This window comes from Cladophialophora yegresii (assembly GCF_000585515.1).
Source record: "Cladophialophora yegresii CBS 114405 chromosome Unknown aczIN-supercont1.2, whole genome shotgun sequence".
NCBI lineage: Eukaryota > Fungi > Ascomycota > Eurotiomycetes > Chaetothyriales > Herpotrichiellaceae > Cladophialophora > Cladophialophora yegresii.
In genome coordinates, this window is record NW_006913046.1 from 896,051 (window position 1) to 911,779 (window position 15,729).

At 53.2% G+C, this 15,729-nt stretch overlaps 5 protein-coding genes across 5 annotated transcripts; 4 read left to right on the forward strand and 1 right to left on the reverse strand.

Annotated features, from left to right (window-relative positions):
- Positions 1 to 614: 614 nt before the first annotated feature.
- A1O7_02238 (uncharacterized protein) lies at positions 615 to 1,991 on the forward strand (the record flags this gene model as incomplete). Its single annotated transcript, XM_007756272.1, has 1 exon — positions 615 to 1,991. One exon carries the CDS (start codon positions 615 to 617, stop codon positions 1,989 to 1,991), a length of 1,377 nt encoding a protein of 458 aa, XP_007754462.1.
- Positions 1,992 to 2,507: 516 nt separating this feature from the next.
- Positions 2,508 to 3,599, forward strand: A1O7_02239 (uncharacterized protein; the record flags this gene model as incomplete). Its single annotated transcript, XM_007756273.1, has 1 exon — positions 2,508 to 3,599. One exon carries the CDS (start codon positions 2,508 to 2,510, stop codon positions 3,597 to 3,599), a length of 1,092 nt encoding a protein of 363 aa, XP_007754463.1.
- Positions 3,600 to 4,177: 578 nt separating this feature from the next.
- A1O7_02240 (uncharacterized protein) lies at positions 4,178 to 6,070 on the reverse strand (the record flags this gene model as incomplete). Its single annotated transcript, XM_007756274.1, has 3 exons — positions 4,178 to 5,594; positions 5,647 to 5,936; positions 5,993 to 6,070. 3 exons carry the CDS (start codon positions 6,068 to 6,070, stop codon positions 4,178 to 4,180), a joined length of 1,785 nt encoding a protein of 594 aa, XP_007754464.1.
- Positions 6,071 to 9,084: 3,014 nt separating this feature from the next.
- On the forward strand, positions 9,085 to 10,476 carry A1O7_02241 (uncharacterized protein; the record flags this gene model as incomplete). The annotated part of the gene is made up of 1 exon (XM_007756275.1): positions 9,085 to 10,476. The coding sequence occupies one exon, from the start codon at positions 9,085 to 9,087 to the stop codon at positions 10,474 to 10,476; it is 1,392 nt and encodes a 463-aa protein (XP_007754465.1).
- Positions 10,477 to 11,152: 676 nt separating this feature from the next.
- On the forward strand, positions 11,153 to 12,937 carry A1O7_02242 (uncharacterized protein; the record flags this gene model as incomplete). Its single annotated transcript, XM_007756276.1, has 1 exon — positions 11,153 to 12,937. One exon carries the CDS (start codon positions 11,153 to 11,155, stop codon positions 12,935 to 12,937), a length of 1,785 nt encoding a protein of 594 aa, XP_007754466.1.
- Positions 12,938 to 15,729: the final 2,792 nt, after the last annotated feature.

Below are 15,729 nucleotides of genomic sequence, written 5' to 3' on the forward strand. Positions count from 1 at the left end.
ACGTTGGAGCGCTTCAATAATCATCAGGCTCGACATCCGCCGCGCTTCCGGACAACCATGCACCCTGTACTTAGGCTCTCTAGGTACTCCTGCCTCGTCCTCGAAGCGATTGGAAAGTGTCTGGTTAGAAACCTTTACCCGGTCATGGATATTGAGGCGCTCTGTCTTCAAGACTGTGTGCTGTGCACTAAGGTCATCTCCTCCTACCGTCGAGACTATTTACAGATTTCAGTCCAGGACAATGCTTGGACATACGTTAGGCGGAACTTCCAGCGATTTCCGCAAGTGGCTCTTCTGGCAGAAGCCACGGAGTTACCGGACTGTGGCGCTGAGATGTGGCGCTACGATGTAGCTTGTCGAGTCATGTGATGAGCCGACACCTTCTCCTCGGACCTCGTACGGACCTCGTACGAGATCCGTCATTGCCGGCGCAGCCCGTCGTTTGGTTTGTTCTTTTCCTCGATTCGAACATTTCAAGCATTAGTCACGGCTATACGCACTGCTTGTCTGCGGGGCCTGATCTATTAGCCCTAGCTGTTCAACAGAGGATGACAATGGTCCATTCCCACACTCTAGATGTCAGGAGTGTCCAGTGATTCTTGTCCCTCTTCATTATGGCTGAGGCCGGTTTCAAGCAGTTAATGGCGAGTCTCCTGCGCCAGACGAGGCCGCAGTCATTTCGCCACTCCAAACCACCTCGATATCCTCAGCGTCAGCTTTCTACCGCGGCCAATGCATCGTTGCAGCCTTCCGAGCCAGACTTACCTCAATGGCAGGCCCACAGAGTCGAAAGTCACCCTCGCGCTCGAGATGATCAAGTACCTGAAGTGAAGCGGCCACGCCTCGACAAGCTTCGAAGCGAGAAGGAGCCGCGACAATTCTCGTCTTTTCTTACCGACAACTATTCCCGCCAACATAATTACCTACGAATATCCATCACCGAGAGATGTAACCTGCGATGTCTCTATTGTATGCCCGAGGAGGGCATTCAGCTCTCACCACCAGCCCATCTACTGACCACGCCCGAAATCGTATACCTCGCAGAATTGTTTGTTGACCAGGGCGTGGATAAAATCCGTTTAACAGGAGGAGAGCCCACGGTTCGAAAAGACATAGTGGAACTCATGCATCAAATCGGGAAGTTGAGGAGTAACGGCCTCAAAGAGCTGTGCATAACGACAAATGGCATATCATTACATCGCAAGCTGGACTCGATGGTCGAGTCTGGCTTGACGGGCGTCAATTTGAGCTTGGATACACTCGATCCTTACCAGTTTGCGATTATGACGCGCAGAAATGGTCACGAGGCCGTGATGAAATCCGTTGATCGAATTCTGGAAATGAACAAGCTGGGCGCTGGAATCAAGCTGAAGATCAATTGTGTGGTAATGCGCGGCCTCAACGAACGCGAAATCTTGCCTTTTGTGGAACTTGGCCGGGATCAAGATGTGGAGGTTCGCTTCATTGAGTACATGCCATTCGACGGGAACAAGTGGTCGGAGAAGAAAATGATGAGTTTCGGAGAGATGCTGGCTCTGATACGGCAGAAATACCCCCATGTTGAGAAGGTACAGGACCACAAGAACGACACCAGCAAAACATACCAGGTTCCCGGTTTCGCTGGTCGAATCGGATTCATTACGAGCATGACGCACAATTTCTGTGGCACGTGCAACCGGCTTCGAATCACTTCGGATGGTAATCTGAAGGTCTGTCTTTTCGGCAACTCGGAAGTCTCCCTTCGTGACATTCTCCGTGAGTCAAACAATGGCCGACCCATCGATGCCGAAGCCATGGAAGCAATTCGCCAACTGGAAATGGACCGCCGTCAGCAGTTGAGCGGAAGTACTGGCGCCCTGGGATTCTCGGAGAAGGAAGCCAAACTGCTCGACGTAATCGGCATGGCGGTGAAGCGCAAAGAAGAAAAACATGCTGGCATTGGCGACCTGGAAAACATGAAGAACAGGCCAATGATCCTCATCGGTGGGTAAGCCTTGACATCCCAATCTATCCTCCCAGGTTTTCACGCAGTCACGACGAAAGGTGTTATGTGGCAATGTATACGATGCCAATGAATATAGATCTACTATGAACATAGATCTGCCTCGTTTCTGGTTCTTGTCCTGTTCAAGGCGCGTGCTTTGGTCAGTGATCCCGCTGACTCTGATTTTCTTGTAGATGATGCTCCTGCCACCCAGCAACTGCCAGCCTCGTCGTCCAGGACAGTTCTCACCAGACATGTCAGCCCAGTCTCTACCTTTCGCCAGCCACTCATACCAACTCACTTGCTCCACCCATCCGTTTCACCTCCTTCGTGGTCTCAGACACGCTGTTATTCCTCGCTCTTCCCGGGTCTCCCGGCCGGGTTCAGAAAATTCAGTAATTCAAGTTCATTGACCCGAGCACGGTTGAGATATAGTGCATTCCGATATGTGCACGGCCAGCCTACACATCGACATATTCCAACCACGTTGCTAGAAAATATCCCAGCAACATCCAGCCGGACAATGGAGGACAGTCAAGAACGCAGGTCGTCAGGAGCATCGCCCGAGGCTGATATTGTTATCAAGGGCACAAGGTTCAGCAACTGCTTGAATAGCAACATTCCAGAACGTCGCAAGTTGAAAATCGCAAGAGCTAGGACTCGGGCTCGGGCTCGACGCCACCCAAGCACTTATGGTAGAGACAGGAATCAAACTCCACCAACTCGTCCGCCTCTTGGGAGCTCACCATCGGTTGGGATATCTTCAGCCAGCGCCCCACAGGCTGTGGAAAACGAGCGACAGAGTCCGGCAAACCTCTCTGACTCCGTCGCGGGAGACGGCACTGCAACCACCGCTGACGCGGTCCCAACACTCAATCATCTTACAGCCGATGGCGAAGCGCACATGGTCTCCATTGCACAGAAGAAACCGACGTCTCGCTCCGCGACAGCTACCAGCTTGCTCCTCTTCTCGCACGAAGGCACTTACAGCGTGTTATTTGCTTCACGTCTTCAAAAAGGCGATGCCATGGCTGTGGCCCGCATCGCGGGTATACAAGCCGCGAAGAAGACCTCTGATCTCATCCCACTCGCCCACCCGGGGCTCAACATCACAGGCGTCACCGTCCGCCTGGAGCCCTTCAAGGGAGACAGTGTGCCCTTTCCTCTCTCAGAAGCGTTCAAGCAACCGCACGTGGCTGCTGACGTCGAGACCCTCCACGGCGGAGTCCTCGTCACAGCCACGGTCGCATGCGAGGGCAAGACGGGCGTGGAAATGGAAGCCATCACTGCCGCCTCCGTGGCCGGACTGACCATGTACGACATGCTCAAAGGCGTGGACAAATGCATGGTTCTAACAAGCACACGGGTCACCGCGAAAAGTGGTGGCAAGTCTGGAGACTGGGAGTGGGACCATAAATCACACCAACGCATTGTCCGCCACGACCAGAAACCCACCTCTGGTGAGCGCCAGAAATCCCCGACCAAACAACAGAAGATCCAAAGCGCTGTTCAGGAGACCACAAGGACCGCCCCCGTGACGGCGGAGGACATGAAGCTCCAACGGCTGAAGCGGTGGAGCAACCACCACGAAGCCAACCGAGAGCAGGCAGGATAAAGCGTAGCAGTCCGGCGGTCTGAGATTCATGGAACGAGGGTGATTGAGTGATTGCCGTGGTCCCTGGGAAAATCAGCCGAAGTCGATTCTTGCGAGTTTTGTGATGTGCGCACTTGATTGTCCTGTGTTGAGTGTGTACTCAAGCAGGCATCTCGATGTAAAGTATGTATATAGATTCTATTGTGTATATGTACATGTGTATGTGTTCACAGTACATGCCATGTATATATTCCCCCTGCTGAATACGCCTCAACCATCCTCAAAGGCTGAGTGGGCTTCACGGCATGGAGACCGACTTAAGATACCTAGGTACCTGGTACACGGAGCCCCAGGAAGCAGTTGAACAGATCCGAAATCCGCCGAAATGCGTAGCCGATGTCTATCCAATATATCTATAAGGTATGCACGAGCACTCCTTACGGATCTGAAATCCGACAACGATAAAATGTAGCTTCGCACTGCACTGTATCGTCTTTCCATGCCGTAAAAGTAGTCTATAGTCTATAGGGTATCGTATCTTCTTGTACTATATATGCTCGCTCAGAAGAAGGGGCTCAATCACCAATCCATTCGCTCGCTCATCTCAGCCACACCTGCTCGAACACGCCACGCAGGGGTTTCTGCCCCGAGATCTCCTCCATGAACCTCTCGCTCACGGGCGTGATCAAGGGGGACCAGCGGTTGAATCGCGTCTTGGCCCAGTCGAGGCAGAAGTGGTGGGTCCTCAGAAACTCAGGGGGTTGAGATCGCGTTGCGGGGTGGGCTTGCGGCCGGGGTGGCGTGGGCCTGTACGTGGACGTATTGAAGACTGGCATGGGGCATGTCGTATGCGTGGTGCTCGTATTCGCGGACATCGTTGTCGGCTCTGACTGAGGTGTGATGTTCCACCTGCTTTCGTAGATGGTAGGGCCGATGGCGAGGTGCGTCAACGCGGGTCTCGGGCCGCCGACACGAGCCGGAAACACCCACTCCACGAACTTGATGGCGTACTCTTTGATGGTGTAGTCGCCCAGTTGGCTTAGGGTCTGGTTTTCGGGGAAATTGCGGACGTGAATGGTCTTGAGGTGCTGGAGGGTTGGGAGGGCCGTCTTTCTTAGCCGCACCATTTCATCTGTCCAGGGGAATCCCATGCCTAGCTCGACGAGGTTGGGACACAATCGGGCAATGTCGTTGATGGAATCTTCCCAGAGATCGTGGCTGTAGCCGCCGACGCCGAACGGGCGGGATGTATCCATTGTTAAGTGCTCGCGGGGTTGGATGCGTGATTCAAAGACGAGGGTTTCAAGGGTAGGACCGTGCTCGGCGATGAACGTGCTAGGCCGCTCTAGAATGGCGGCATTCTCGAACAACAAAGACAGAGTGCGCAGGCCAGTGAAGGAGGTGAGGAAGCGGACCGTCGCGTCCTTCAGGGCGGCCGTGGGATTTTCGTGTCGGAAGAGGAAATGTTTCAGGGAAGGGGTCGCTTGTGGGGTTTGGGGTGCTTCGGGCGACGTGGCGGTCCAGTGGAAGGTACTTGCGATGGATTCCAGTAGTTCAATGCTTCCGGGGCAGGATTCTAGTGCAAGCCGCTCGAGGCGGCAGAAGAAACGAGCTTGCGACATCGATGCTGGCCGGAGGAGTCCGACGTCCAAGCCGGACAAAGAGAGCTCGCGGAGCTGGGGAAATGAATCCAGTGCGTATGCTGAGGTGAGGAAACTCTCCCTCGGCTGAGGTATCTGGTTGTAGAGGCCGAGTCTGTTGTGCTGGTATCGTTCTATTAGTTGCTTCTCTTGTCCCAAGGATAGACACTGTAAGGTCCTCTTGTTCGCGGATATGATTTTTTCCACGGCATCTCCTTCATTCACGGTGCGAGCATCCAAGACGCTGAGGGCCTCGGGCACAAGGCTCTGTTGCCCGGATTCAAGATCGTAGAAGGAGAGGTGTTGGAGCGTGTTCCCGTGCCGACGGGCGAGGAAATCGAGCACTTGGGGACTCATTGGTCTTTGGTGGAAAAACCTGGAGAGCATCAACGGCTGCAAAAGCACTTGACGAGAGACCTAGAGCTTACTCGAAGCGTGTCAACTGATTTGCAGGGATCTTCTCAAGGAGACCATTGACAGCGGCGCTGAAGGAACCTGCATCGGAGATACGTCTGCGTTTGTGCATTGAATTTCTCCTTTGGATCCGCCCATTTCTCATCGTGAACTCCCGTACTGACTGGGTGACTGGCTTGCGGAAGGTTGCCTTCCGACTCTGGTCCAGTTCGAAGTCGATGGTGTGGTACAGTCGAGCCATAACCATGTCTTCCAGAACACGGCATGTTTGGGACAAATTGTATAGGTCTCTCCGGTTGTCCAGCTAGTCGCTTGTCAGCCAATTTAGGCTCTTACTCAAAATTGTGACGTCGAACTTACAAAGTCGACAATGTGGAGTTTGACTTCGGTTGGGAGACTCAGCAACCGACAAGGCTGTGGAAATAGGGATGCCTCCATGGTGATGGTCCCAGTATGAGAGCACGGATGTCGATGTCCACGTCGCGGGCGGAAGAGGTCTCGGTCACTGCAATGTCTTCATGTTCCATCCTTCAGTATGGAAGACTCCGGTTTGGATGGGGCCGGTCGCATTTATGATCACTGGTGACTATGCGCCATAGCGGTGGGGACTTTCGCGTTCAGCCTTGACATCAAGGGACGCGTGCCAAGGGAAGGCGAGACCACAGTAAACTGTCAGCATGCGTTAAATAAGGTCGCATTATGTCAGATCGGCTGCGTTCTGACGAAACGGCAGTCGATTCGGGAAACGAGGACTGTCTCGACGTAGACATGAGGAATGAAAGGAGATAAGCGGCGTAGCGGCGACGGGCCTTTCGTGCATGTTGGTGATGCGGTCGAAGCGCGTCTCGACCAGTCAAGATGGCGCAATTCCATTGTCCTCAAAACTTGTCGGAAGCGGTGCGAGCGCGACTCGGCACCGTGCAGCAGCAACAGCGCGTCGAGCACATTATTCACCAGCAACACGCTCCCACTCATCTGGACTCGGAATGCCAGCGGAAAAATGACGATGGACGATCATCCGTGCAGGTACAGGATCCGCCGGATACAGGCCTGTAAGTGCAGGTGGGTACATACCTATTGTAACTTGGACGTCGTAATGGCGCAGTGGGTACGGAGTCCACAGCCGCAACGGCACGCTCTTAAAAATACTCGTTAAGGATTGCTGATCTTGGTTTAGATCCTAAGCCGGCCACCTACACGCTACAGATAGTCAACCATTCACGTCTGCTGCACCTTTACCGTTTATTTATTAGGTACTCTGTACCTGGCAGGGTGGTGCGGCCGAGAGCCCGGCCAGTTTAACTTCCCATTTTAGGTCAATCGGATGGATCTTTCAATTTGGCAGGCAGATCCTCCTAGCCTTGCACTACTGGTGAGGCTGACCGTATCCGAAGCGAGCGTGCTCCGAGCAGGACCGCCGTTCGACGGGAGGGGCGCGAATACTCAGCGGACTATCGTCCAGGCGATTAAGGATCGCTGGATCCAAGCCCGAGTGCCCAAATGCAAGGCACATGGAGGCTCCTTGACCAGTTTACAGGGTGAAGGAGGAATGTTGCTTTTATCTTGTTAGCTCTAACAATGCCCTTGGCTAATCTTCCTGTGGCCTTTGCGTTGTATAGCAGTCGTATCTTGCGCCTACCCTGGTTCTGCGATGCAAATTTTTCACTGCTTCATCATGGTTTGCTCAGTCAAATTCCAAGCTGACAATGGGTTGCAGCCTTAATAAGTGGGGGAAAAGGATACTTCGGAACTGGCTACTCTTACATCCGCCATCCCAGCAGCTTACCTTGCCACGCCAAAGTGAGCTTGTCATTGAGAAAAGCTTGAATGTTTAGGAACATTCCGACCCAGTGGCATGGGAGCATCCACAGTCAATATCCGGACTCCCGCAGGAGGTACAGGACGCCCACCAAATGCACGACGTCCACGACATCCACGAAGCGGAGCATTGTACCACAATGTACGATGGAAATTGGTCTTGATCCAAGAATCATGTCCGCAAGCGGCGTGATACGCAGAGAGTCGAGTGAACTGCAAGAGGTCACTGGTTCAGAGCATCATGTCAGCCCGTTGATGGCGCATTCTACAACAAAGTTGGACTTGTCTTGGGATCCAAGACTGTGTCGAAACCCTCGTTCTCCAGACAGACAGCTGGCCATTTCCCGTCCTGGCTCTCCTTAGGCCCAGCGTGCGGAACGAGGGAGTATGCTGACGGCGCTTCGGTGTCAGGAGCACACATTGTGAGACGCTGATCTGATTTTGTATTCTCTGCTGCTTCACCCCTCTCTTCTTATAACCAGATGCACCTGATCCCGGCAAAGCTGAAACTTCCGATCTCGTTGGCTGCAGCCGTCGTTCAGCCTTGCAAAAGGCGGCGCAGTGAAGGACAGGGACGCAAAATGAGTCGTCGCTCGTACAAAGGCCGCATTTAGAGCCAGCTCTGGTAATGGACCCTTTGTCGAGAGTAGCAAGGTGCTTCAAGAGGCAGGAGGTACGAAGTAAAAATAACAGTGGTCAGTGAATGGCTGTTGGATATTAGCTGAGGTCTTTGTTGAAACTTCGATAGCGCAATTCCATGTCTTCAGGTGAGCTATTCTCTGGTCCAGCATTTCATGTAGGTAAGGTGTAGATTGTGTGTCCTCGGTGTGTTCTTCCTGTCGTGTGCCTGTACAGAGTACAGTACGGAGTACGGACTATGGACATCTGAGATCGAGTGGCGTCGTTGTACCCATCTCACCCACCGTATCGTGCACTGGTGTCTTTGTACGTGGCCGCAATTAGGCTTTGCGGAGGAATATAATTCCACTGCCGTTTTGCGCAAATAGAGGCCAGCTTTGAGATCAGCTTTGAGATCCTCAAGAGGTCCTGCTTCACGCCTCATCCAGTACCAGGATTTGGACCTCTCTCCATAACTGGCAACCGGTGACCTGAGGAGCACCGTAGCGACTGCCGGCAGCTCATGTCTCCTAGGGACTTGTCCTTCCTTCTTGTAAGATCTTGATCCGTTCGCTCCTTCTTGTACCATCCAGACCCGGGGTTTTCTTCGTCTGTGGCTAAGGCCTCTTGGTCACTGACGGCTTGGCTGGATACCTCAAGCTGGGTTGGGCGCTGTGCCATCGTCGTATGAATGCTTGCGCTAAGCCGCCCGAAAATTCAAGCACAATGCGGACTGGTTGACGGCGGGACAATGGGGTAGATGTGAATGGTGTGGACACTTGATGAGACCATGTGAGTGTACCTCTCGGTGGACATGAATGCCTGTGTCAAATCCAGACTGGTTCTATTCATGACATCCGGCCGAAAGTCCCACGGGGTGCACAGCGACGGGTGCGGCAGTATGCCAGATGCCGGCACTTTTGAGAAGGAGGATGATGTCGTTCCTTCTTCGCGCTCCAGCAACACCATCATCCCCTCGATTAGTCGTCGTCGCTTAGTCGCCCACCGCCACCACAATGTCGCGCCAAGGAGAAGATGACGCCAAGAGCACACAGAGTATTGATAGCCTTGAACAGCGTCTCAAATTGGCCCAGATCAACAGTCGCCTGAACGAATTCATTCCTGATCTGCCGGTGGCTGACTTTACTCTTCCTAGAGACTTCCTCAAAACCGATAGTGACGAAGAGCTGGCTCTGAAGGCGCACACTACGGACAAACGACCTTTGTTCTGCCTGGCGAATCTGCTTCCTCTTCCTTACAACCAGAATCGTTTACTCTGCGACCTCCGTCCTCGGCCTCGCCAGCAGAACCCGAGATGGATCGTCGACTTCGTCAGAGCAAGCCACGCTTGTTACTCATGGGGCAGCGCAGGTACGAACTGCTTTCACCGTCTTCTGTCCTTGATCACTGACAAAATTCGTAGAAGTGGCAAATCGTCGATCACCAACGTCGTCTTCCACAAAACCCCTCCTCAAGAGACTTTGTTCCTCGAATCCACCACTCAAATCCAGAAAGATACCATGCACTCGTTCATGGACTTCCAGATCTGGGATTTTCCTGGTCAAATTGACTACTTCGATCCGACTTTCGACACCAACCAGATCTTTTCCGAAATCGGCGCGCTGGTCTGGGTCATTGACGCACAAGACGACTACTCAGAATCCTTGAATCGGCTCACTACCACAATTCTCAATCTCCAGACCACTTTTCCTCACGTCAATGTCGAAATCTTCATCCACAAAATCGACAGCTTGAATGATGAGTTCAGAACCGAAGTTTACCAGGACATTGCACAACGTGTCGGCGATGACTTGAACGACGCAGGCTATATCAACCCCAATGTCACCTATCACATGACCTCTATCTACGATTACTCCATCTTCGAGGCATTCTCCAGGGTGGTCCAGAAGCTGATACCGCATCTGGACACCCTGGAGAACCTCATGAACACCCTGGTCAACAACAGTGGGATGGCGAAGGCGTACCTCTTCGACATTTTGACCAAGGTCTACGTGGCCAGCGACACGCGTCCGGTGGACATGGAGGTGTACGAAATGTGCGCCGACTACATCGACGTCACTGTCGATATCACCGACTTATACGGCCATGAGCGCAAGCATGGCGTGGTGTTAGGAGACCAGATGGAGGAGACGGAGTCGTCCATGATCATTCATGACGGCTCCATGATTTATCTCAAAGAGATGAATCGATATCTCTGCTTGGTGACCATCATCAAGAACCCCGAGGCCAAGGACAAGAAGGGCCTGATTGACTACAACGTCCACTGCTTCCAGGACTCGTTGAACGAGTTGCTGGCGCAGGCGTGGCGCGAGGACAAGGGGGGCGGAGAGGGCCAGGATGGCGAGGGTGTGGCCCAGGAGGGTCTACAGGCCCAGGCCGAGAATTGAGGGACGGGTAGGCAGGCCCTATCAGACGGCGGATAGCACTAGAGTCAAGCGTAGGCAACGAGGCTGACTCAATGAACAAAGAACCATGACCCAAAGCGTAGCTCTCAGCTCATGACCAGTTTGTACGTGGAGGCGTGGTTGTGCTTCTCATTCCATGGCTGCTACAAGTGTAGGTCATTCCTGCCAAGCCACACCATTTTGCCTCGTCAGACGCCCTTCTACGCCACGCCAGGTAACAGCAGCCTCCATCTACATGCAGGCTCGCTTCCCTTCAGAGTGCGAAAATCCTATCAGTCGACTGGGCGACGTTGATGGCATCGGGTCACTCGCTGACGAGACTCAACTGATCCAGGAGACTGATAGTGCTGGTGCCAGCCAGACCCGCAATTCATTAAATCCACGAATCCAATTTTTGCGCCTTTCCGCCATCGTCAGAGGACGACAAGGCACCTTGGGGGCAACTCCTCCATATCAGCCTGTACCGCCATCTTTGCATCGTCAGTTGGATGTTGACCAGGAGCCAGTCGAAGATCGAGCGGATACCAGAACGCCGTCGCCGTTGCGCAATCTCGCTCTCTCAAATTGCTATTGCGGGCATGAGTCACCACACCGTCACATAACCGCATCGCCCACCCTTTACACTCGGCTCTCAAATCTACCTAAAAGAGCGATCAAGATGCCTCAGACAGGATTTCAGGCTCTCATCCTGTGCGGCCCAGGCATTGGACTCAACACCTTCACCAGCGTCCCCGCGGAATTTCCCAAGGCGCTCGTGGCAGTCGCAAATCGGCCGATGGTCTGGTATGTGCTGGACTGGTGCTACCGCATGGGCGTGACAGATATCACCCTCGTCACGCCGCCAACATCGAAAGACACGATCGCCGCTGCTCTGGCTCAAAATCCATACCTCACGAGCCTGCCCTCGCCGTCCGCAGATCTCTTAGCCCCTGCATCACTAGAATACACGACTCCCACGGCGGAGCTACTCAGACTGCCAGAGGTGCAGGAGGTGATCAAGTCAGACTTTTTGCTACTCCCCTGCGACCTGGTCTGCGGTATTCCAGGCGACCAGTTCCTAGAAACGTACTTCACCCGGTTGGGTGGGCCTGGCGGCATTGGTGCAAGCTCCGGTCTGGAATACGATATGTCACGAACCGAGTTATTGTCACTCGGTGGCGAAAGGCGAGGCCGTCGTGGTGGCCTATCGATATGGTATAACACTGTGGACCGCGAGGAAAGCGTCAAGGGCGAAGAATGCGACTTCATGTGTACGACGAAACTCGATTCCGAGCACAACCTCCCTCTAGCAAAGACTGCCTCTCTACAATGGCAGGGCGTACTCCGCAAGCTGGTCTGGGCGATGCCGATGTCCGAACTATGGGACCAAGTCGAGGAAGACAAGTCATTCAAGATCCGACAATCTCTGCTGCGCAAGCACGGCGCCATCAAGTGCATGACCAGGTACCGCGACTCGCACATCTACTTCTTCCCCTACTGGATCAAGGACTTTGCCAAATTCAACGAAGACTTTGAATCCGTCAGCGAAGACCTGGTGGGGACGTGGGCGAAGCTGGAATGGCGCAAACCAAGCTACCGCGAGAGATTTGGCGCGCGAAAGATATTCTCTGCGCAGACGCGGCTGGAGAATGGGAATGTGCACGCGCACGAGCGGCCGATCGAAGAAGAAATCGACCTCCTATCGCTGAGCAGCACCCACGTCACAAAGCACCCGGCACCAGAGTCTCTCTCGGCACCACGCACCGCCCGCCTCGCGTCCCGCGTCCACGTCGACGAAGAAGATCGCACCCTCTCCCCCCAAGACGACAACACCCAAGCGGCCCTCATCGAAGACTCAGGCCCTGTTCCACTGGTGCCTCCCGTCCTCTCATACATCCTCCCATCTGCACCCGATGCGCCACTGGTTCGCCGCGTTGATAGCACACCGCTGCTCCTCTCGGTCTCCCTGTCGCTGGCAAAACTCACATCCCTGGAAGAACATCTTGCCGCGGGCTCCAGGTCCACGGCCTCGCCTTTTGCGCACGCCGCGAAGATCCACGCCACCGCCACGATTGCACCTCGCGTCACCATCTCCCGCTCCGACACGCTCATTGACAGCAACAGTACCATCGCCACGCAGTGCGTGATAAAGAACAGCGTTATCGGCGCGTCCGTCTCCATTGGCACAGGAACGCGAATCACAGGCTGTGTGATTATGGACGGCGCAACGATTGGCGATAAATGCGTATTGACGGGCACGGTGGTCGGCAAGAAGAGCAAGGTCGGGAATAAATCCTCGTTGACGAACTGTGAGGTTCAAGACGGGAATGTTGTTGCTGATGGCACTGAGGGCAAGGGTGAGAAGTATCTCGTCGGAGGGCTCGAAGATGAGATGGAGGAAGGAGAAGGGATGGGATTTGATGAGGGTGAAGAAGACGAGGGATCGGGTGTGGATGAGAATTAAACGACACAGACGAGAGGGGAGAGGTGGGAGATGCAAGCAATTACCATACCAACAGCAAGCCAGGTCAGGCTTCCTAGAGATGGATATTTCCCTCTACCACGATGTTCCTCTATGAAAGGATGAGTGCAACACAGTATCTATCGTCAATCAAACAACGATTCGAATACCAGATGTTATGCACTTTGTCCAGCTCAGCCTGAACGCCGTGCGGTGGAAACCAGGGAGAGGCGTTGTGCGATAAGCATCAAAAGCTACATTCGAGACCTGTTTAATCGATGCATGCGGGAATGGTTCGGATTTAGACCTGTGAGTCGAGACGTGGTGTTAAGCCAGGATACAGTAGATCGCCTCGTTCCAGTCCGACAAATGGTGTTATTTCGGCTGCGGCATGAGCGATGGGTCAAGGATGGCGGATATGGAAAGCGGAATGATACATGCCACGAAAGGCACAATGCACTGCTCGAATCTCAAACCTAAGAGTAAAAAGATGAGCAAGTGACAAGGAGGAGGCTGAAACACTAAGAGAAGATAAAAACATTTATGTCAGGAATGGCGACCAGAGCTTACTAAGCCTGCCAAGAGGACGCCTTCATCTCTCATGCAGCTCGCATGAGAGTCTTACCCTCCTTTCATGCTTTGAGTCCTGTTTGACCTAGAGGTCTAGGGACACCTAATATCATTGAATCCCACCACTATTACTCTCTGCCTATCGCTATAGGCTGTTCCTAACAATTTATGGCCTTCTGGAAGCGGCCTTTGGAGAGGTCCAGAAACATCTGAAATTTAGGGGTGCGAGGTGGTTGAGGTAGCATGACGGGGCGTTAATCTCACTCGCCCGGAGTACCCTCCGCCCGAAGTACGAGGCACCCTAAACTGCGGGCTTACGTTGCCACTGCACTAACCACCAGTAACTGCTAACTGCTAACTGCTAACTGCTAAATGCGACAAAGACCGTGACACTTGAATTGGAATGGACGCTCAACAGGCACCCTGCACTACACTGGTGTTGTCGCATTTGGTGACATGCGCCCTGTCACCTGTAAGAGCCGTGTTCCGACATATGTCTATAACCTATATACTAGTAACGTTGCAATCGGTAGGTTAGTATAGAAACCGCGGGTAATATCCTGTTAGGAATAGACCTATATGAATAGGTAGAGTACAGCGATTAGGTGACCGTTAATAATTAGGCTATCCCTTGACTATGCGTCCTAACTAGATAAACTCGAAGCATGAGTGTCAGGAATGGCGGTACTCGAGATGTAAAAAGGGGTGTATAAGCTAATATCTATCTAGCTATCGACGAAGACTCAAAGCATGCGGAACGAGGAAGGTTCGCATGCGAGGAGCAAGCTATATAGGCCTAGAGCGCTAAGCCCATCTAGGCGTTCCTGACAATTATCCCCCCCTAGGCGTGTCGTCCTCGACACGCACCCAACTCTCAACCAACTCGCAACCGACTCTTGTATAGTAACTGTACCGCTCTCTAGTCACTTTATATAGGTAGCCCCCGAGTTCACGGAGTAATACGCCACCTATCCTTTTAGTGCCTATAGAGCCCGCCTCTTAGTTACTTATATAGGCAGCCCCCGAGTCCACGGAGTAATACGCCACCTATCCTTTTAGTGCCTATAGAGCCCGCCTCTTAGTTACTTATATAGGCAGCCCCCGAGTCCACGGAGTAATACGCCACCTATCCTTTTATACCGTAGAAGCCCGTCGCAGAGTCCACTGCGACCCGTATACGAGTCCACGCATACCCGATAAACAGAATCCACTAAGTACCGCCCCCACAGAGTCTACTATAAGTCGTATGCGAACATACTCCGAGTATAGCGCGAATCCCCCTCTATCCTTAGTAAGTTAGGCACGCCGCAAGATACCACCGTAGGCCCTTAGGCTATCTGTAGGTTACTATACGGTTATATACTAAGTCCACCTAGCTAGAGACGGTCCTACTTTTACTCCGTATAGTGCTTCGCAATATGGCCCTCTTTACCGCAGCGGTAGTATGCCCTATTACCTGTACTCTTCTCTCCCGCGCGTCCCGCGCGCGACTCGCTACCCTGTTGTATAGGAGTAGCAACCTTCTCTTGCTGGCTAACCTTAGCCAGTCGCTGCGTAAGGCCTTGTATTTATACTCGCGTACGGATCTTACGCGCCTCGCGCAGGACCGCGGTGCGCAGCTCAGGCCGTAAGCAGTTTATAAGGACCTAGGCCTTTTATTCCTTAACCGTAAGGTTAGGGATCTTATCCTCGAGGTCCTTAATCGCTAATATAAGCTCTCGTACCGATAATTTATCTTGCTGAAGCCTCTTAAGCTTTAAGGATACGTCTACTATACGATTCGTAGGGTCCTGGACTATATCTCGCAGTACTTACTTAAACTCGGGCCAGGTTATAGGGTGAATTAATAGGCGGGACTACTGCCGAAGGGCCTCGTCGCGAAGGTAGGACGCGGCGACTACGACTCGCCTGCGTTCGTCGTGCTTCTTAACCGCGCCGAAATAAACGTTGTAGCCTAGAAGGAAGTCGCGGAGGTCTTTAATTAAGGCGCCTCGGTATAATAGCGAGGGGAAGGCGCGCCTATATCGTATAGTTAGGTCCTGGGACGCGGGTCTCTTACTTAGCGAGCTTCCTACGCCCTATATGCTACTCGCGGGCGACCCGCCTGCGAGTTCCCTTTCTATCTCTTCAATCTCTTCTAGCTGTCGCCTCTCCTGTATAGCTACGCGGAGTCGCTGGTGTTTCTCCGCGATCGTCTCGGTACTGGCGTCGCTGTCGTCGCTAGG